Raw genomic sequence first — 22,021 nt, 5'->3', positions numbered from 1 at the left:
CTCTCCACATAGATTAGATTGAGAAATCTCAGCTTGGTGAGGTATAAACCTGGGGTGGGTTTCATTTTTCTCCCAGTAACTGCTACTAACTTTGTTTAATACTATCTCAATCTGATCCAATAATTTCCAATCATTTCCATTTTAAAAGTTTTATTTCTGGTTGATATTTTTTCAGCCACATTCAGGTATTATTATTTATGACCCTTGTCTGGTATAAAGTCCATCTTCCCCACCCCAGGGAGCTCCTGTTCTATTGCAGCTTGCTTCAGGCTCCTCTGTCTCACTTCTTCTGCCCTCAGTGCCCCAGGGATGCAGATGGGGTGAGGGAAGGCAGTGGCTCAGGCAACAGTTCACACCTCTTGGGCTTCCCTCTTTTGGGCAGCAGTTCCTTGCTATGCTGGCTGTCGTTGGTGATATGGTGCTGTTGACTTCTGTTTGAACTGGATCTAGGCTTCAACTGCCCTAGTGCTGTTGGTGTGGAGGCAAAATTCTCCCCCCAGGTATGATGCCCTGGGCTTTGCCTTCAGGGCTGTTTCACCCTCAGAAGGGCTGGTCCCTCCAGTGTTACTGGTAGCAACTTACCCAATCTTACCCCACACTGAGGACTGTGGGAACCTTTCAGGGTCCCCTTCAGTTGTCTTCAGAATTTTGGGACTCTGGGTGAGAGGCTGTCACCACCTCAGAGTTCCCAGATGCCTCTGCCTCCAGGTGAAAAGTGAATTCCCTCCCCATTGGGTAGGTTCAGGTAATGAGGTGAAAACCTGCTTTTCCTCATGTAGGAGTAAATGGAGAAGACATTGTCTCTCCTCAATACATCTCTGAATAAATGAATGAATGTAAAAGAAAAACTCACGTTCCCTCAAAATCAAAGTATGAAGTTTTCCTTTTTACCATTTCTTTCTAATTTTTATTGTTAAAGATTTTTATTTATAAGGTTAAAAAGTATTTCATAGCTGAAAAGGAGGGCATAAGCCATTGGACATTGTGTTGTCCCGCCTTCTCATTGAGAGAAAAGCATAGTACAGGAAAGCAGAATTCTGGCCTTTGTTTCTCATTCACATTCTGGTATAGAGAGAGTCATTTTACTTATTGTGAGCCTCATTTTTTTTTTTCCTATAAAATGGGAGAAATTATCTCACTGATTTTCCTACCTTAGAGAGTTTTGCAAAGTTTAATACAATGGTCTATAGGTCAGGGTCTTTTATATTTTATCTCTCTCTCTCTCTCTCTTTTCTTTTTTTTAATGTCTTTATTGGAGGATAATTGCTTTACAATGTTGTGTTAGTTTCTGCTGTATAGCAAAGTGAATCAGCTATATGTATACATATATCCCCATATCCCCTCCCTCTTGCATCTCCCTCCCACCCTCCTTATCCCACCCCTCTAGTTGGTCACACAGCACCAAGCCGATCTCCCTGTGCTATGCAGCTGTTTCCCACTAGCCATCTATTTTACATTTGGTAGTGTATATATGTCAGTGCTACTGTCTCTAGGTCAGGGTCTTTTACCCCCCTCACCTGGGTTGTGACAACCAAACATATCTCTGGACATTATCAAATGTCTTTTGGGGAGCACATCTATCCCCAGATGAGACCTCTGATATGAATGAATGACTTTAAGCTGATTGGGTGAGAGCTATCCTGGAACTCAGTGTGGCTTGTGAAGATTAAGGATTTAAACTGTTCTATAGAATTTAATGGGTTAGGACAAGCAAGGACCCATGCAACAGCTTTCCCTCTGGTTGTGTTGAGTTGTATCAATAAAAGTATTGTATCCATCATATTGAAGAAGGAAATGTATTAGACTAAATGATAAGAATAAAATCTATGACGTTAGAAGATTTGTAAATGCACAATTTTGTTGCAGTTCATGAAATGTCATTTGAAATAGAATGTATAAAATTTTGGGGTTAGAGATACAGGCAGATCTGGGTCCATCAGATATATGAAGATACAAGCAGGATAACAAGAAGGAACGTGCGGAATACTTATTTCTCAAGTTCATGAGACTGAGGTGTACTTGGAACAGGGGCGATTAATCAAGTGGAGGAGACGACTAGGATGAGGCCAGGTCCTTGCTGCCTTGACAATGACCCTGTCCTGAAGTTGTGGCCAGCACAGAGAAAAGACCCATTTAGAAGTGGGTTGAATCATTTTGAGAACTCACCCTTGAGGAGTGATTGTAATGGAGATAGACAAGGAGAAAGAACACACAATAAAGGACTGGGAAGTTTGCAAAGGAGTTTCTCCACCCTGGGTGTTCCTATTCCTGCCAGCACAGTCGTGGATGGTGTAAATAAATTAGGTATTCATCAGTCAATTTTGTTGCCCCTGGCCTGCTTTCCCCCACTGCTTTGCTTCTTGGAAGAAAATGTTAGAGGGGACACATTTCTTATAAACTGTTCATTTTTTAGGATCCAAAAAGTTTGATAAGAGCAGGTTGAAAGTGGGAATGAGGGAGGGTGGGAGGGAGATGCAAGAGGGAGGAGATATGGGGATACATGTATATGTATAGCTGATTCACTTTGTTATAAAGCAGAAGCTAACACAGCAATGTAAAGCAATTATACTCCAATAAAGATGTTAAAAAAAAAGAGAGTGGGAATGAGAAAACCAAAATGGAGCTATCTGGAAATAAAAGAAGAAAGGAAAGGGCTTCAAAAAAGAGCACAGAGCTGTGGTGGGAGAGGAGTTTTTATTTATAGACCATATTATGTACATATTTTCAATTGAGTTTCTATTCTTACCTTTATATGTGAAACTAAAACAAACAGAAGAGCCACGCCATTTTGCCAGCAGGTGGCACCATAAGAATCTCCTATAAGAAAAGGGTGGCAAATGTAAACAGGATCCTTAATGTTTTACCTTTCAGGAAAACTCTAGACGTCAATGTAGATTCATAATTTTGATGATATTAGCAACGTGTATACATTGCTTAAAATGGTTTCGGAAGATTCATCTCTCCCTTCATTTTTCATGCTAACATTGCTCATTCAGTGAAAGATTATATTCCCATAAAAGGACAAAAAACTAGGTTTTAAGAAAAAAGTATATATATATATATATATATATATATATACACACACACATATATGTATTGCATATATATATTTGTATTGCTTACTACAGTTGCTTGACAAATACTTTTATTTAGTGATTATAACATATGTTATTGTGAGGATATGTTAGATGGTTAGAGAGGAAGTAACTTAGATGGTCACCCTGTTTCTACACCCCTTTTCTGCTCTGTACTGTGAGGATTCCTTGTGCCCAGAGATCTCCCCAATGCTAAGCAATCTCAGACTCAGGGGGGACCTGGTGCCGGAGGTAGTGAGTGTTTCTGGCCTTTGCAAACAACTCTGAATAGGTTGATGTTTTGGGCTCGCCTTTGAAGTTCCCTCCACATTCCATGGGATTCGGGAATTTGTTTCCCAGTGGTGTGGTCTGGCCTTTTGTTGGCATCATTTGATCTGGTCTCATCACCGTGTGCCATTCTGCTACCACCAGCTGGGCTGGAACTGGGGCCTTGGTCTAGGGTGTGAGTGGAGACATCTTGATCTTGACATAGAAGAGAGATGCCCTTGTTGGAGTCTTTGCCCTTCAGTGGGTTTATAGAATATTTCTCTTGGGCTTGCGGCTTCTCTTCTGTAAAGTGGGAAGTTCTGATATTTTGAGATAGCGACTGCCTTTTGCTTTTCATGGGGTCCTTGGGACCAGTGTCATGGAAAGGAGGCATCTGGGACTTGGTTTTGTATATTTCTTGGATCGTATTTGTTGTCAGTGCTCTGGGAAAGGAGGTAAAAAGAAGAGACATCTCTGAAAACAGATGAAGAGGCTCATATTTAGCATTTTCAAGTTATTAGACCATGGCCCCTTTCAGTGTGGTATTAGGTGAGGTAATAAAGTGAGTGGGAAGAGCATGAAGGGTGAGAATGGGTGGTAACAACGTGGAAAAAATGGCTCTTTCCTTAAGAAGAAAAAGGCAGCACTTTCTCAGGGAGAGGACGATGTAAAGAGGTCATATCCATGAGTTTAGTAAGCATTTTCTTACCTAAATTTATTAGCCTGTAGAACCCTGTGCTTCTGTCCTCCCTGTGATGAGAACATAAGAACATCTTCTGGTCTCTTCTGACTTCCCTTCTCAAAGTAAGAGGAGAATTTTTCTTGATGACACCTGTTTTGAGTTAATTAATAGGTGTTATGGGTTGAATTGTATCCTCCCCAAATGTCATATGTAGACGTCCTAATCCCCAGTACTTCAGAATGTGACCTTATTTGGAGACAGGCCCTTTACAGAGATAATCAAGTTAAGATGAGGTCATTAGGGTGAGCCCTAGTCCAATATGACTGGTGTCCTTATAATAAAGAGAAATTTGGACACAGAGACTCAGATAGAGGGAAGGTGATGGGAAGAGGCACAGGAAGAAGATGGCCATCGACAAGCCAAAGAGGGTGGCCTGGAACAGATCCTTCTTTCCCAGCCTTCAGAAGGAACCGACTCTTGATTTCGGACTTCAAGCCTCCAGAAATGTGAGAAGACACTCCTGTTGCTTAAGCCACCCAGTTTGTGGTGCTGTTAGGGTAGCCCTAAAAAACGAATACAGTAACAGAAGAAGGAAAAGAATGATTGAAGCTAGTTCTCTGGGTGGAGAAAGAGTATATGAATACCATTGGATCACATTACACAATAGGCTGATCTGGCATGATGAATGGAAACAGAAAAACCTAAAGCAGGTCCCCAATGTTTACCTCAAATATGTGAAAGAGGATTTAGAAACACCAAGGTCAGAGGTTTAAACGGACTTGGCCCATGGAGGTTTTGTCTGAATGTTTTATTTGGCAAGCATGGTGTTTTCAAAAGAAAATGACTGGGTGTGAGTGATACACAGAGCTGGTGCCCTATTGTTTCATTCACCTCAATTATGTGACCTCCTACCCACCTGAGCCAAGAGTTGCAGCTGCCGGCCATGAGTAAGTGGGTTTTTTGCTCTTTGAGTTAATGTTTCAGCATCTTGTAGTCATAGCTGCTGTAGAAAACCCGGTTTGTTTTCAAGATGTCTCATGAGTTGGTCACTTAGAGTTGAAAGTCTTGCACTAGTTTGCTCTAATGGGAGTGAGTTCCCTAAATCTACATGGGTTAGTAGGCACCAGGCAGAGGACTTATGACAAGATAAAGGGCCTAGAGTTTACATTAAACTCCTAATATTCTTTCATCAAATAACTTCTTGGTGAGATAGTCAAGGAAAGAGATAGTCCTTTTGGGGTTGCTCTTCTTCTGTTGTCTTCTTGAGTGCGTGTGTGTGTGTGTGTGTGTGTGTGTGTGTGTGTGTGTGTGAGTGTGTGTGTGTGTGTCCATCTAGTTATCCAATTTAACAAGGATGTATGAGTGCCTACTTTGTGCCAGGCAGTATATTCTTGACTCTGTTTTTTTTTTACCTTGAACATATAATTAATCATAAAGCTCTGATAATTCCCCACTTAAATATCTCGAAATGTTTGTACACTTAAGATGCAATTTCGTGGGAAGCAGCCCCATAGCACAGGGAGATCAGCTCCATGCTTTGTGTCCACCTAGAGGGGTGGGATAGAGAGGGTGGGAGGGAGGGAGACGCAAGAGGGAGGAGATATGGGGATATATGTACATGTACAGCTGATTCACTTTGTTATAAACAGAAACTAACACACCACTGTAAAGCAATTATACTCCAATAAAGATGTTAAAAAAAAAGATGTGATTTCACTTCCTAAATATCTTAAGATACTCATTTTTTTTCACCTGGGCAATGCTCTAGTTTAGGCCTTTAAACCCTGGCCTACACTCTGGAATTCTCCTATCTGGTCTACCTTAAACATTACAGCTGAGTAATCCTTCTCACACGTGGACATGTAATCTCCCTACTCCCAAACCCTGTAGGGTGAGATTTAAACTCTTGCAAGACCTATGAAGCTATTCATGACTGGAGACACTGCCTACACTGCTTTGTCTGTAAACATTTCACCTACACCTTCTCGTCACCCCTTACACCCCTGCAGGTTGAGCAACCTGTAGCAAATCATTCTCATGCATGTGCCTTTGTACACAGTGTTCCTACTGCCAGGAGTGGCCTTGCCACGTGTCCTCGTGACAAGCTGCCCACCCCCCTACCCCACCCATCTTCATTCTCTTCCTCTTCTAAGATTCTGCTCATACACTGCCTCTTTTGGGACATCTCACCTGAGCCCCTTTGATAGACATAGGAAACTTTCCATGCTCTTGTTCTACTTTGAAAACAACTCTAATTTAGCAATTAGTATTTTCTGTGATAATTTTTTGCAAGCATGGCTAACTTCCAATTTAAATGTGAGCATCTCGAGGGCACAGACCATGTTTTTTCATATTTGCATTCCTGTGTCTATCTGAGATGCTGTAATGGGGTTTTGTAAAGTCTGGCCCACAAAACACCTGTCTCAGAATAATCTGCCTTAGTGTCAGCTCATTTAAAAATGTGGATTTTGAGCCTAACTCCTAACCTACTGATCCAAATCTCTACAGATGAAGACTGGGAATATGCATTTTAAACAATCCACCTGGTGACACAGTGGTTAAGAATCCGCCTGCCAATGCAGGGGACACGGGTTCGAGCCCTGGTCCGGGAAGATCCCACATGCCGCTGAGCAACTAAGCCCGTGCGCCACAACTACTGAGCCTGCGCTCTAGAACCTGTGAGCCACAACTACTGAAGTCTGTGCACCTAGAGCCTGTGCTCCACAACGAAGTGTAGCCCCCGCTCGCCACAACTAGAGAAAGCCCACTCGCAGCAACGAAGACCCAATGCAGCCAAAAGTAAAATAAATAAATAAGTTTATAAAAAAATAAAAAATCCACCAACTGGCATGTATCCTGTAGTTGAATCTCAATAACAATTTCATTAAGTGAATCATGGGAATATATTGCCTAGTACAGTGCCTGATAAATACTGACACTTAATTCATATTGTTTCCTTCCTTCTTCCCTAGTTTTACTGTCAAGAAGTCTGAGGCTCAGAGAGGATGTGACTTTCTAAAGGAAATAGAGACAGAGGCCCCTGAATCAAAGTTTGCTGCCTCCTTGTCCAGACTCTTTTTATACCACCTGTCCCTGACGCAAACTCTCTAGTCATCAAGGACAGCCACCTCCCTCGGACCTCGTCTTCTGAACACCCCATAGAGAGTAGGTATCTGGTCTTCAGATCCTTTTTGAGAACTGAAGTGGGATTCAACCAAATGGCTTCTAAGATTCTTTTCCATTCTGTGACCTCTCATTCTACTTTGGTTTAACCATTTATTACAGACAAGGAAGTTCAGTTATTTGCTCAGTTTCTCCTCTTTAAAACCCAAAGCTGGAGGCTAGAAATAATTCTTAGGCCAGATGCCTGGATATTACTATAGGGTCTTGTGTCCACCTATTAGCTGTGGAGACCTAAATGATTTTACATTCAATTGTGATACTTGGCTTTCCTCTTGAACATGCAACGTCATTTTCAGGGCTCCTGCACCTGCCTTAAGTAAGAAGGGACCATAGTTTGGAAGAGCTGAGATAGATCCATTCTATGCTGAATATTAACATATGATTATTTTGTTATGGGAAAAATAGAACTAGTTTCTACAAACTGTATAACTATGGCAACTTTCAACAAAACAGAAGAGTTTTAATCCTGTAACAATCTTTTACAGGATTGATTGACTGATAAGAGCAAACACTTCTATAGCACTTATTTTGCATTTAGGTACTGTTTCAAGTACTCACTGCATCCTCAAATGACTTTATGAGGTAGGAAACATCATTTACATTTTACTTTGGAGGAAACTGAGGCAGAGACAGGTCCAGTAAGCTGCCCAAGGCCTCACAGCTGGTAAGTGATAGAGTCAGGATTTCAACCCTGACAATCTGGGTCCAGAGTCTGTATTCTTAGCCACCATGGTTTAATGGACGAAGATGGAATCACTGAGCAGGCAGTTTTATTTCCTTCTCTTTTTACTGAATGGTGTAGACAGCTTTGGAAGGTCCGAGATTCTGGATAGCATTGTGTAGCCCTTCCTTCTGTGATAATCAGTAGCTACTAACTAGAAATGAGTGTATGAAGTTAGTAGCATTATTCTTGTTATAACTGCTTAACTATATAGTCTATGTTCATTGGATAGTCTTCTAAGTGATGTGTACATTTGGAAAGGATTATTCTTTGGCAACAGAAGGTTTTATGGGAGGGAATTATTACAAAGGATATGAGCTCACAGCTTCTGAGTAAAGAGGCCTCTTTGGGTAAATGACAGAAATATTTGCCCTTTGGCTTAAGAAGACAAAGAAATCACAGTACCAATACACAACAATCGCTTGTGCAACATTTTCTAATCTAAGCAAAATCTGTAAGCTCTTGTGTGAATATACTTTGGAGTACAAGGAGGGTAGTTGACAAATTCACTTTCTGCAGAAGAAAGGAAGGGCCTGAGTCTCATATTAGTGAGTGTTGAAAACAGCCAAGTGCTCCTTGCTCAGCCCTATCAGAGGTCAGCCATCGTTACACAATTCTCTCTGGTCGCCAATCCCAGGGAAATTTTTTTGTTTTACTTCCTTTTCATAAGACGACTTGCACATTAAGAGTTACTCAATGAATGCTTGTTGACCAGGCATAGAAAAGAAGTGAAACCAAATCAACCCAGGTATAAGAAAGTAGAACATTAAGGCTTTAAAGCCAGAGAGAGCTCATCTGAAAGACTGGGAGCCTGAGAAGTGTTAGCTCAAGATGGTTTGCACGTGCGCTGCTCCAGGGAGCTGTGTAATTGAGGGAGAGAGGGACATGGATAGGTGGGCAGCCTAAAATCCAAGTTGAGATCAGAAGTTCTCACTTTCTTGGTGTCCAGATCTCTGAAAGGGCCCTCGTCATGAGGTAGGGGATGTTACTCTTGCCTTAGCCAGCTGATGGCTTGCTGCCCTGCTCTGCCTCTCCCCATCCTGGAAGGCTTACCTTGCTGCAACCTCTGCAGTTCTTTTTGGAGCCGTCTCTGCTCCCTGGTCAACAACCTCACATGGTATAGGCAGATATCCTCTAGTCTCTGCAGTCTTTGGCTTCAGCCTGTTTGGCGTTCTCCCTCTCCAAATCAAAGTGCTTCTGTAGTGGTCCCCTGACCATGTTCCTCTCCATCCTCTTCATGGTCTAGAGACAATAGAACAAGATCCTCCCAGGCACCATGACAGACCTGATAAAGCAAAACGGGGAACCTGACCCCTGGCTTTTAACTGGAAGATCAGTGTTTGAATCCTGTGTTTTTCTGAATCCACAGCTGCTAGTCAGACAAAGTCACACTATTAGAAAACTTTGCCCTGCTGACTAAAATTTTATTCACAACCTAAAAGTTGAGAGTTATGTTTTATTTGGCAGGAATTTTTAGGACTTCAAGCCCGGGAGGCATCATCTCAAGTAACCCTGAGAAAACTGCTCTGAGGAGGTGAGGGGGGAGCTAGGATATGTAGAAGTTTGCAACAAAGGTCAGGTAGTAGGAACAAAAGATTACTGCTAATAAAAGAAACCTAGATATCCCAAGTTAAGGAACTCAGCATTTTTCTATGTATGGGAAGATGCAAGAGTCTGGGCTCACTGAAATCATTCCTTTGATATACACCCCAGCTTATCTGGGGCCAGTATCCTCAGGGCTCACCAGCTCACCATCGGCTGTGTCTGCAATCGCTGATGACTGTGACGTCTATGGCAGGCAATGTTCCATTTATCAGCCCTATAGTAACATGATTTTCCAGAGTGACACAGAAGTATTGAGGACAGAGTCATTCCTCTGAGCCTCAGTCTCCTTGCCAATAAAATAGACGACAGGCTCCCTACAAAATCCTCAATCAGGTTGCTATAAAGATCAAGTGAAAACTACATGAATAACTTTTGGGGCAAAAACAATAAAAACATTTTACATATATAAGGCATTATTCGCCCTGTGAGATAAGCCTCTTCTACTGTTCTTTAAAGTTTCCCCAAAGACCCGCTCAGGGGCCTGGAGAGGATTTGGGGACTTAGGACAGAGCCATTCTGGAGCCCTTTCAGTTCATTAATTCATGAAGGTGAGGGTCCATGCAGCCTGCAATCCTACCATGTGGCAGGTGCTATGCTGAGGGCTGAGGGTAGTGGTGAATGAGACACAGCTCCTGCTCTCAAGGAACTTTCAGATTTACGATGCTGGAGTCTAACGGTGCATGCCAAATCTGAACAATCAATATTTCAAAGAGCGGGAAGAGTGGGATCTGTTGGTCACAAAATAGTACAGGTATCCAGAACAAGTAGTCTGGGAAGCTCTGGTGAAACCACTTGGATTGGAAAGTGGTTCCTCTTCCCACCCTCGCCCACCTTCCTCCTCTGAGCTCTGTTGCACTAACAGGTAGGGACAAACCTTTCCTCCTCTTTGTGTCCCTCACAATATGCAGAGCTAAGAGCACAATACGTGCCTGGGATATAAATGGATTGCTATGAATAAAGCTTTGGTGATAATAACACAGGAAAAAGCTTAGCATTAAAAGGGAGGATAAGGTCAGGACACAGGAAAGGAATTTTAAGACAGCTTTTAGTCTAAAGCGTAGACTAAACTTTTATTAAAGAATGTGGTGAGTAGCACTTACCTACAAATCCAGGGTTTGCTGAGAATGTTGCCTGCTTCTTTTGCTATGCCAGGTTGAGCCTGGATTAATGTGCTTGTTTTTCTTCAGTAAATTTTAGGAGCTCGGTGTTGGGGAGTGGGAGATAGAGAGACTTTTGGAGAGGGTTGAGGGGGAGAATGTTGAATACACTTGAAAGCTCTCTTCCATGCCACCTCCCCCATCAGGAATGCTAACTCCCTGGGCGTGGGCACCAATCCCAGAGCTTGAAATAGCTCTGTGAGTTAAGGGAGGCTGCCAGCCTTCAGCCCTCCCCTCAAGGGGCCCACAGTGCCCCTTCTCAGCTGTGTCCATGGGAGCCAAGAATGAAAGCAAGGAGTGTCTTACTGTGTTCTCAGTCTCTCTCTATCCCTCTCTTTCCCCACCCACTTCTCCTCTTTTCCCTCTTTTGCCATACTACTCCCCAGTCTCCTAACAACGCCCAGTCCTGCTTCTTGGAAACCAGATCAGGTTCCAAAAGAAGGTACCCTGTTTTTGTTGTCAGATTGTACACATTGTGTGCAGGAGAGTAATTTGTTTATTTTGTATTATTGCCCACTGTACTGACTTTCCCCAGGCTTCTATCCATGTCTTGTGTACTTCAGTGCTGAGTTAAGATTTTCAAAGTTGTCACAACAGAAACAGGCAAAGTGAAATTTAAATCGACTTTTGTGATCATATATTGGACTCTAAGGTAGAAGGTCAGTTGAACTACTGGTTATGGAACAAGACATTAAGTGGGATTTTTATTGTTGCCTGAGGGCTTCCTTTGAAAACAAGAGGCATTAATGTGCCACAGTCTAAAAAGAACTGCCAATACTGGGGCCTATTAATTCCCCCAGAGCTTACTGAGAGGCAGCTAAACAGACCCTATTACTCATAATCATCACCTAGCAAATAAGCTGTTATAAGGAGATTACTGGGGAGAGGGAGAGGGAAATCCATTGTTCTCTCAGTGGGAGGTAATATCTTTCCCATCCTTTCTCATGAGGTAATTCTCTCACCTCCAGAATTTAAATGACTGGAATGGGGTTCCAGGAAAATCATCATAGAGAATGGGGTGCCTACACAAGGAAAGACTTACACCTCACTCCCCAGCTGGAGACTTGATAAACTACAGAACCACAGATCAGCCCCCACTCCAACCCTTTGTTGCCGATCATAGAGAGGGATTTCTTAGAAAATCTTGGTTACTCCATATTATCTTGAGAGAGAGCTGAGGAGGGCAGACTTGCAGAAATAATTCAAGGTTGAAGGGCAAGAACGAGCCTTAGTGTGTGAGCCTGGGAAAGGAATGGTGGCCAAACCCATCCTAGCTCCCATTAGCCCTTCGAGTGTGCCAAAGAGGAACTTAGCAGTTTCCTGGCTCCATGTGAAGGAGCACACGGGTTATATAAGGGGACAGAAACCATGGCATTGCCCTTGGGAGACTCTAGGTCAAATAAGGTAATACTTCACTCTGAGCAGGCATAGAACCACAGGCAGGGTCAGAGCAAGTAGTGATAGAAGGGATCTAATTGAAGGTGAACTTTCTCATGAAAACAACACATCTTAAGAGCAGAGCACAGCAGGAGCATATGGAACATGACTGATCAGGGAAAGACCAGTAATGCCACAGCACCACAAAAGTATTAGTTATATAAGAACTATATAGTTCCCCTTCTCCAAGTCCCTGGGAGTCCACTGAGGAAAGGGTTTAAACTTTATTTAAGATTGGAATGTCAAAGTGGTCTGGACTTTCTTGCCACAAAAGTGGCCAGAAATGTGTAGAATCTGTCCATGAAATCATTAAGGGACAAGAAAAAAAAATTAAAAAGATAGTGATCTGATGAAATATAAAGCTCTAATTCTGATATCATGTCCCTGCTATAATCACTAGGGAAAAAGTTTAAACTGCTCATTAAAATGATTATGATTAAAATGAATTTTACAGAATGGATGTAATTTATTCACATTCATATACTTTTCTCTCTCTCTGTTTTATATGGAAGTACTGTCCTTTTGTAGTCAAACACATCTGAGATCAAAAAATTATTCCATCATTTAGTAGGATGTATGACTTTATTCATTAATTCTGTCATATACCCTAGTCTCCTCATCTATGAAAAGGCTTAATAGTATCTTCATCATAGTGAATCTGATAGAATTTGGTGAAAGAATGAATATAAAGTGTTTGGTACATCGTAGATATTCAATAAACATTAGTCCCACTTTCTAGCAAAGATGGAGTAACAGGGAGTAGATTTACCCTTCCATATGAAACAATTAAAAAATCAGACAAAATTTATGAAATAATGTGGTTTATTTTTAACATTGGTCATGAGGCAGATAGGATGGTGTTCCCTGCGAGAGTAGAAACAAACCAGGGGAGCTCTTATTCTCCCAGCTTACTGCCTGGAAAGAGTTTCCAGGCCATATCATAGGGAAGGGACAGCCAAGCAATGATTCCCTGAGAAGACAGAGGTAAAAGTCCAGAAAGGCCAAGGCAGCTAGGAATGACAACAATAGTACAAATTGTACAAAGTCCAGATGGGAAGAAATGGAAATATACTGTTATAAGGTTCTTATACTATATGTGCAACAGTATATAATCACTTGAAGGTAGACTGTAATAAGTCATAGCTGTATACTCTAAACTCTAAAGCAACCTCTAAAATAATGTATCAAAGAATTATAACTAGTCAACAAATATGATAAAATGAAATCATAAGAAACACTGAATCTAAAATAAGACAGAAAAAGAGGAAAGAGAAAATAAGGAAGAGTTTAGATAAAAAGGAAATAGATAGCAAGACAATAGATTTAAACTTAACATTATTAAGAATCACAATAAATATAAATGGTTTTAACACCTGATTAAAAGGCATAGATTGCCAGATCAAATAAAAGAACAAGACCACAATATATAATGCTGACAACAACCCAAACCAAAACAAAACAAATTTTTAGTGTAAAGACACAACTAGGTGAAGAACAGAAAGATAGAAAAAGATATACCATGCTAACACTAATTTAAAAAAATAGGGATGGCTATGCTAATAAATAATAATAAATAAAGATTAATCTTCAGAACCAAGACTATTAACAGTGATCAAGAGAGTCATTTCTCAGTGATGTAGGGACTAATATTCATCAAGGGAACATAAAAATCCGTAATGTTTTTGCTTCTAATGACAGAGCTCCCAAATACATGACACAAAACTGATGGTACTGTGTGGAAGAATCTATATACCCACAATCATAGTCAGTAATTTCAACACTTATTTCTCAGTAATTTGTAGAATTTATATAAATAAAATTAGTAAGGATAAAAGAAACAAACAGCACTATCAACCAACTTGGCCAAATTGACATTTATAGAATATTCCACCTGGCAACTACAGAATACTCATTGTTTTCCAGTGCACAAGGAACATTTATCAAGATAGACCATATTCTGGGCCATAAAACAAGTTTAATAAAAGTATTGAAATAACAAAGTGTATTCTCTGACCACAATGAAACGAAATAGAAAGGTATCTGGAAAATACCCCTAATACTTGGAAATCAAATAATGTACTTCTAAATAACCCATAGATCAGCCACAGTGCTGACCTGTGTGTATGGAATCTGGCTGGTTCTGCTCCACTGATGGCGACCCACCCTGGAGGGCCTCCCAGAGAACTGGGTGGAGAACACTGAGAGCCTTCCTGGCCCCACCTGCCCATACATAAAATAGATAAGCAATAAGGGTTTACTGTATAACACAAGGAACTATATTCAATATCTTGTACTAACCTACAATGGAAAATAATCTGAAAAAATATTTCACTGAATCACTTTGCTGTATACCTGAAACTAACAATATTTTAAATCAATTACACTTCAATAAAATATATCAATAACCCACAGATTAAAAAATTAAATCAAACAGAAAATTAGAATATTTTGAAATGAATGAATTATGACACAACAGATGAAAAATTGTGAGATGAACTAAAGCAGTACTTTAGAAGGAAATTTACAGCACAAAAATGCCTATATTCTAAAGAAGAAAGATCTCAGATCAACTAGCTCAGTTTATACTTTATAAGATTAGAAAAAGAAAAGAAAATTAAACCCAAAGTAGCAGAAGCAATGAAATAATAAAGAAAAGAAAAGAAAACAATGAAATTAAAAACAGAAAAACAATAGAGAAAATCAATGAAATCAAAAGCTGACTCTTTGAGAAGATCAATAAAACTTTAAATTTCTGTTCTAGTTCTGTGAAAAATGCCATTGGTAATTTGATAGGGATTGCACTGAATCTGTAGATTGACTTGGGTAGTATAGTCGTTTTGACAATATTGATTCTTCCAATCCAAGAACATGGAGCATATATCAATGTGAGTCATCATATTAACAGACTAAAAAAGAAAAGTACATGATTAGCTTAATAGGTTTAAGAAAAGGATATAATAAAATCCGAAATCCATTCTTGATAAAATCTCTGAGCAACTCAGGACTAGAAGGGAACTTCCTCAATCTCATAAAGTGTGTCTATGAAAAGCTGAAAGGTAACATCATGCTTAATGGTGAAAGACTGAATTCTTTCCCATAAGATGAGGGACAAGGCAAGAATGTCTGCTTTCATCACTCCTGTTCAACATTGCACCAGAGGTCTAGCAAGGGCAATAATACAAAATAAAAAAGAAAAATGTATCCAGATTGAAAATGGAATCAATAATGAGTGAAACTGTTTTAAAAAAGTTAAAATTTTCATTTTGTTATGGTAAGAACATTTAACATGAGATCTACCCTCTGTGAATACTGCTGCAGTGAACATGGGAGTGCTAATATCATTTTGGGATCCTGATTTCAATTCTTTTGAATAAATACCCAGAAGTGGGATTCCAAGCAAAAGTCTGTGAGAATATATTGACAACACATATATCTGACAAAGAACCTGTATCCATACTATCTAAATGGCATTTACAACTTAGTAAGGGCACAAACAACCCTGTTCAACAAAAGGGCAGAAAACTAGAATAGACAATCCAAAAGAATATACAAATGGCCCATTAGCAAATGAATATATACTTAATGTAGTCATCAGGAATCCCAAATGAAAACCACAACAAGATATCCCTTTCTACTCACTGGCATAAATTAAATTAAAAGGAGTGGCAAAACCACTCCCAGTGTTGGTGATAATGTGGAGCAATTGGAACTGTCAACATTACTGTTAGAAATGTAAAATGGTGCAATCACTTTGGAAAAGAGTTTGGAAATTTTTTATAAAATTCAACATATACTTACATATGACTAATTCCATTTCTAGATAGAAAAGAAGAGAAAACATGAAACCCATAAAAAGACTTGTATAGGAATGTTCATAGCAGCTTTATTCATAATAATCCCAAACTGAATACTCTCCAAATGATCATCAACAAATGAATTGATAAACACACTATAGTTCATCCGTACAATTGAATACTACTCAGCAATAAAAAGAACAAAACATTGACACATGCAATGGCATGAATGAATCTTATAGACATTATACTGGTGAAAGAAGCCAGACACAAAACAAAAAGTGATTCCATATATTTGAACTATTAGAACAGATGCAATGAATCTATATTGACAGTAATCGGATAAGTAGTTGCCCAGATTGAGAGATGTGAATGAAGCCTGATTGCAAAAAGGATTGAGGAAACTTCCTGCGGGAGATAGAGATGGTGATTATATGTTGCATACAGTTGTCAAAATGAACAAACTATAGACTTAAACTGTGAATTTTAAAGTATATAAATTATACTTCAGAAGGTTGATTGGAAAAAACACCTCCAATTTTATCTTGTCAAAAAGATGCAGGAGACTTCTGCTTCCACCATGAAGGATTGACTTCTATGGGAGTTGCCCTCCTGCCTCAAAAAACTAGAACACTAAACAAAATATATTTTAAAAACATTTCTTTTCAGACATTGAAAAACAGGCAATGCAGGTTTGTGATCCCTTTGATAAGAAACATAAAAGGTGAGCTCTATGATTGCCCCTAATTAGTACCTGGAAGCAGTTTTCAGGCTGTGGTGCAGGGAGGCAGAATCAAAACAGAGCCCATCTGTCTCTTTGGGTTGACCATATGGAGAATGGAGTTCTAGCAGGTGGAGGTGGCTGGAATTTGCAGAACAGAGTACCAGATAAGAGGTAAATACACACATAGAAAGAGACAGGGAGGGGGGAATGGGCTCCAAAGATCTGCAGAGGGGTCCCTTTGGCTAAGTGCTGATCTACATTTCAGGCATGAAATGTCCAATAAAATTGTGGATGAATGAATAAAATGTGGTACATTCATAAGATTGAAAACTACTCCACACTATAAAGAACTGCTGATACGTGAAACAACATGGATTAATCTCAAAAGCATTATGCTAAGAGAAAGATACCCATACAAAAGACTAAATCTGTATGATTTCATTTACAGGAAATTCTAAAAAAGATAAAGTTAAAGTGATAGAAAGCAGATCAGCACTTGATTGGGACTGGAGTGAGGACCATGAACTGACTTTAAGGGAGAGGAGAAAAGTTTTTTGGGGTCCTGGAGATGTCCTATATTTTGATCATGGTTATGTTTACATGAATGGTTTCATTTGCCAAAACTCTTCTAACTGTAGAGTCAATATGGGTAAATTTTATTGGATGTAAATTGTATCTCAGTAATGCTGGATTTTTAAAAAAGGCACAAGAATCATTATGAAAAGTCTTCACGGGCCAACTGTTTTTGGAGGTGGCTTAAGCAACAGCTCACTATGCTAAAAATTAACCAAGGGAAAGAGTCAAGCATCTATCCTGTCTTTCCTGTATAAACAATATTTTCATGGTGAGTAAAGAGTAGATGAGGGAAAGACTTTTATAAGACTTGCAGCTAATAGAGGCAGAAGGAAAGAAGAAATCATCATTTTTCAACCTCTAATGCAATTGTGGATCTAGGAAACGGTCCTCAGTGCTATTAAAACCTTAGGTGGAAGGTTGAGGGAAATTTCATAATGGAGGCTGCAGCTGTCACCACCTGAACCAAATTCATTGATTAGCTCTAGTAGTTTTCTGGTAGCATCTTTAGGATTCTCTATGTATAGGATCATGTCATCTGCAAACAGTGACAGATTTACTTCTTCTTTTCCAATTTGGATTCCTTTTATTTCTTTTTCTTCTCTGATTGCTGTGGCTAAAACTTCCAAAACTATGTTGAATAAGAGTGGTGAGAGTGGGCAACCTTGTCTTGTCCCTGATCTTAGTGGAAATGCTTTCAGTTTTTCACCATTGAGGATGATGTTGGCTGTGGGCTTGTCATATATGGACTTTATTATGTTGAGGAAAGTTCCCTCTATGCCTACTTTCTGCAGGGTTTTTATCATAAATGGGTGTTGAATTTTGTCAACACCTGAACCTATCAATCAATCTTAGAGTCACTGAAGGGAGGAAAACCAAACATTTTATTCATCATTAATACACTGAAGAAGTATACTTGCCTAAAATATTTTTAACCTGAATCTAATCAAACCTCTAAGTCTGACTGCCAATTCTTGAGAAAGTGGATCTTTCTAGAGAATTATCTGGTTTCTTTGATAAATCAATAGCAAGGGATAAAGAAAATCAAGGCAGGACCTCTTGTAATAAAATAGTCTTAGCAGAAGTAACAACCAAAGCAATGTGTGGGCTTGTCTAGATCCTGATTCCCACAAATCAGCTACAAAAAGCACCTTTGGGACAAGTGGAAATTTGCACAGAGGATAGATATTAGAAGATACCAAGTTGTTAAATTCACTGGTTGTGGGACTTCCCTGGCAGTCCAGTGGTTAAGACTTCACCTTCCAATGTAGGGGGTGCGGGTTCAATTCCTGGTCAGGGAGCTAAGATGCCATGTGCCTTGTGGCCAAAAAACCAAAAAACATAAGGAAACAGAAGCAATATTGTAGTAAATTCAATAGCGACTTTAAAAATGGTCCACATCAAAAAAAAAAAAAATCTTTCCAAAAAAATTTCACTGGTTTTGTTGGTGGCTTAGTGCTTATGTTAATAAAGTCCTTATCAGTTAGAGAGAGAGATACATACTGAGGTGTTTACAGATGAAAAGACATAATATAGTATTTTTGTATCGGCTCTAAAATACTCCTGCGAAAAATAAAATAAAATACTAAAACAGGTGTATAAGAGTCTGTGTATGTGGGAATGGATGACACAAAAGTGACAAAATGTTGATAATTGTTGAAGCTGGGATATGAACACAAGAGGCTTTATTAGATGATTCTTTCTAACTTTGAACATGCTTTAAATTCTCCATAATAGGAAGTTAAAAAAAACTTGGAGGAAGTCAGATTGAAGGGAAAACTTATATTCAAAAGTGTGACAATTACACTTTTAGCTGACTTTTAAGCAGAAATAATAAAAACCAGAAAACAGTGGAATATCTTCAATACCCTGAAAGAAAATGTGTCAACTTCAAATTCTACACACAGGTAAACAAAGACATTTTCAGACAAATAAACAAAAAGTAGAGTTTGTTCTCCACTAAATAAAATTCGAAAGGGTGTACTTAAGGCAGAAAGAAAGGTTCTTAGATGTAGGACTGAGGTGCAAGAAGGAACAAAGAGCAAAGGAAGTAGTAAATAAGTGGGTACATCTAAATGAATGCTGGCTGTATAAAACTGGGATCTGGAAAATAAAATGTTTCATGCACAGTAATAAAGCACAGAGTCTTCAAAGGAATAGAACAGGTAAGTGTTCTAAGTTTCTTTTATTGCCCAAGAGAAGGGTAAATACATTAATTAACATTATACTTCCATAAATTAAGATTCATGTTATCATTTCTGGGGTAACTACTAAAAGGATTAAATAAGAGGGTAGGATTTACGAACTAGCAGAGGATAAGAATTGAAGTGGCAAAAAAATAATGAATCTGAAAAGGGAGTGAGAAAGATGGAGAAATCATAAAGTACAAAATAAGATGGAAGTCCAAACACATCAGTAATTATGTATACAAATGACTAAATTCTCTAGTTAAAAGTTTAGAATTGTCAGATTGAATTTAAGGAGTGCTACTTGAAACCAAAATGGTTATAAATATAAATGCAAATGGAAACAGTGAAATCATGTGAAATTTCTCAATTAAATGTTACTGAGATGATCCAAATATTTTAAATTGCTCCCCAAATCATGAACTTGAAATATATAACGTGAAAATTGAAATAACGATAAAAAAAAATCCAGAATCACAGTGGAAAATGTTAATTTGCCTATATCAGTAATTAAGAAAATCAGTTAAGAATCAGTAAGGACATGGGATATTTGAAAAACACAATGGCAAATTCATCTTCATGGACATATATAGGAAATCACCTTGCTCTTAAGGAAGGTTTCCAGAAGCTGCCACAAGACACTTCTGCTTATAATTCATTGACTTGAACTTATTCACAAGGCCACAGCTAGCTTCAAGGGAAACTGGGCAACGTGGTGTTTTTCTTTTTCCTGGACATCTATGTGCTCATTTAAGTCTTCGGGGTTTCGTTACTTTGAAAGAAGGAGAAACGTATATCAGGAGACAGCCAGTAATCTCTGCCACAGATACTCCTACACAGGGACAGGCAGCTCTGAGTTATTGAATGCTCTTTAATATGTGACAGGCTACCATCAAATAAGCACTAATCAGTACAAACGTTATAAATGCAAAAGCAACCTCTAAAGTCACGTGGCAGTAATTACAAGGTGGTCATCCAGATATTAGAATATGTTAACATGATTTTTTTAGGTTGTATTTGAAACCAAGCACATACACATGCATGCATACATTCTTACAGAGAAATTAAAACTCCCTCCCCTTCTATTTATGGACACCGTTTGAAAAGAGGCGGCACAGAGAATGATACTAACACAAAGGTTTTCAAGATATGCCTCCCACCTCATCTTCCACACTCTCCCACATCTCCCTTGTGCTCTTTGCATTTCTCCAAAGACAGCATGAATTCTCAAGGCTCAAGGTCTTGGCACAGACTTTTCTTTCTTTCCCTGGCCCATCATTCAGCCCACCTTGGCCTTTTATCCCCCTTAGAAGAATAGAGGGCAGGCAGGCAGGCAGGCATCCTTATCTCTCCAGAGGGAATTAGGCACACGTTTCTTGCTGCTCCCTTAATACATGTAAAACATATAGTACACTCGAAATTATTATTACTAATATCATTATTACTATGTCCTCCAACAATAACCATTCTTACACTGCACTTTTTAAAAACCGAAGTACTCTTTATTTATTTGTCTATTTCTTCCACTGGTGTGCAAAATCCTTGAAAGAAAGGATCAAAAATAAAAACTCTTCTTGGTACCTTCAGCTTGTAGCACAGTGCATGGCTCATGATAAAGTTTTCAATAGATGTTTGCTGAGAATGATAAATTAGAAAAAAAAAAAAAGTCAGCAAGTTAATCCCCCCTGAAAGCTTACACAGCTCAAACTTTTAACTTACCTATTAAATTAATAACCAAGAGCACTTTGGTTCTTCTCTTATCAGACTGAAAAGATGAATAATAAAATAAAATAATTCCAAATGTCTTATTAATATTTTGAGCTGGGAAATTCATAGCCTACAGGGTATACCCATGCTTGTAAATATTACACCATATTAGTTGTAAGTTGACTCATTTCCTCCTTACATGCTCCCTCAGCTGGCTCCTTCTAGATTTATAGCTGAGCTTCTTGTCCTTTGTCTTTCCGTTTTATATTGAAATAAACATTTTGTGAGCTTATCAGTTTTCTGAAAACCAGCAGCCTTTGCCTGAAAGGAAGGGATGCAGTGAGGTGCCCAGAGGACGTGTTTCTCTAGTGGGAGTGGGATATGCCGGGAAAGCAGGCTGGACAACCTCTTTATTTCTGGTAATGAGGCTCAGTTTTCATCATACAGTGATCAGATCACAGCAGCGGCCACCTTTGTCAAGGAAAAAGTACACAGAGTTATTGAACCAACACACTCCTAATCTCCCCATCTGTTTAATGGGTAACTTTACACAGTAAGTGGATTTCCATAGTGACCTAGTCGCGTAATATCTACCCCACCTACAAAACTAAACATCTACCTCTCCTCTCCTGCTCTGAGTGCTGAAGACGGCTACCATATTCATGTTCTAGGGCTACCACAACAAAGTACCACAAATTGTGTGGTTTAAAACAACAGAAATTTATCCTCTCGTAGTTCTGGAGGATAGGAGTTTAAATTCAAGGTGTTGACAGAGCCAGCTCTCTCCTAAGCCTCTAGAGGAGGAATCTTCCTTGCCTCTGGTAGCTCCAAACATTCCTTGGCTTGTGGTAGCGTAATTCTTCTAATCCCTGCCCCCATCTTCTCATGGCCATCTTCCCTCAGCGTCTGTT

General features: G+C 39.3%; 1 protein-coding gene across 1 annotated transcript; it reads right to left on the bottom strand.

Moving 5' to 3' along the window:
* Nucleotides 1-3,192: 3,192 nt before the first annotated feature.
* On the bottom strand, nucleotides 3,193-12,509 carry CCDC190 (coiled-coil domain containing 190). The gene is given in 7 exon segments (XM_004282034.2): nucleotides 3,193-3,216; nucleotides 3,218-3,299; nucleotides 3,301-3,408; nucleotides 3,410-3,784; nucleotides 4,051-4,173; nucleotides 8,977-9,082; nucleotides 9,085-12,509. Coding segments are annotated over 7 exon segments (900 nt in total). The 5' UTR covers nucleotides 9,167-12,509.
* Between the last annotated feature and the right edge of the window lie 9,512 nt (nucleotides 12,510-22,021).

The sequence above is a fragment of the Orcinus orca genome, chromosome 1 (assembly GCF_937001465.1).
Source record: "Orcinus orca chromosome 1, mOrcOrc1.1, whole genome shotgun sequence".
Taxonomy (NCBI): Eukaryota; Metazoa; Chordata; class Mammalia; order Artiodactyla; family Delphinidae; genus Orcinus; species Orcinus orca.
The sequence above is the reverse complement of the archived record's forward strand: the minus strand, read 5'-3'. Positions and strand labels throughout refer to the sequence as shown.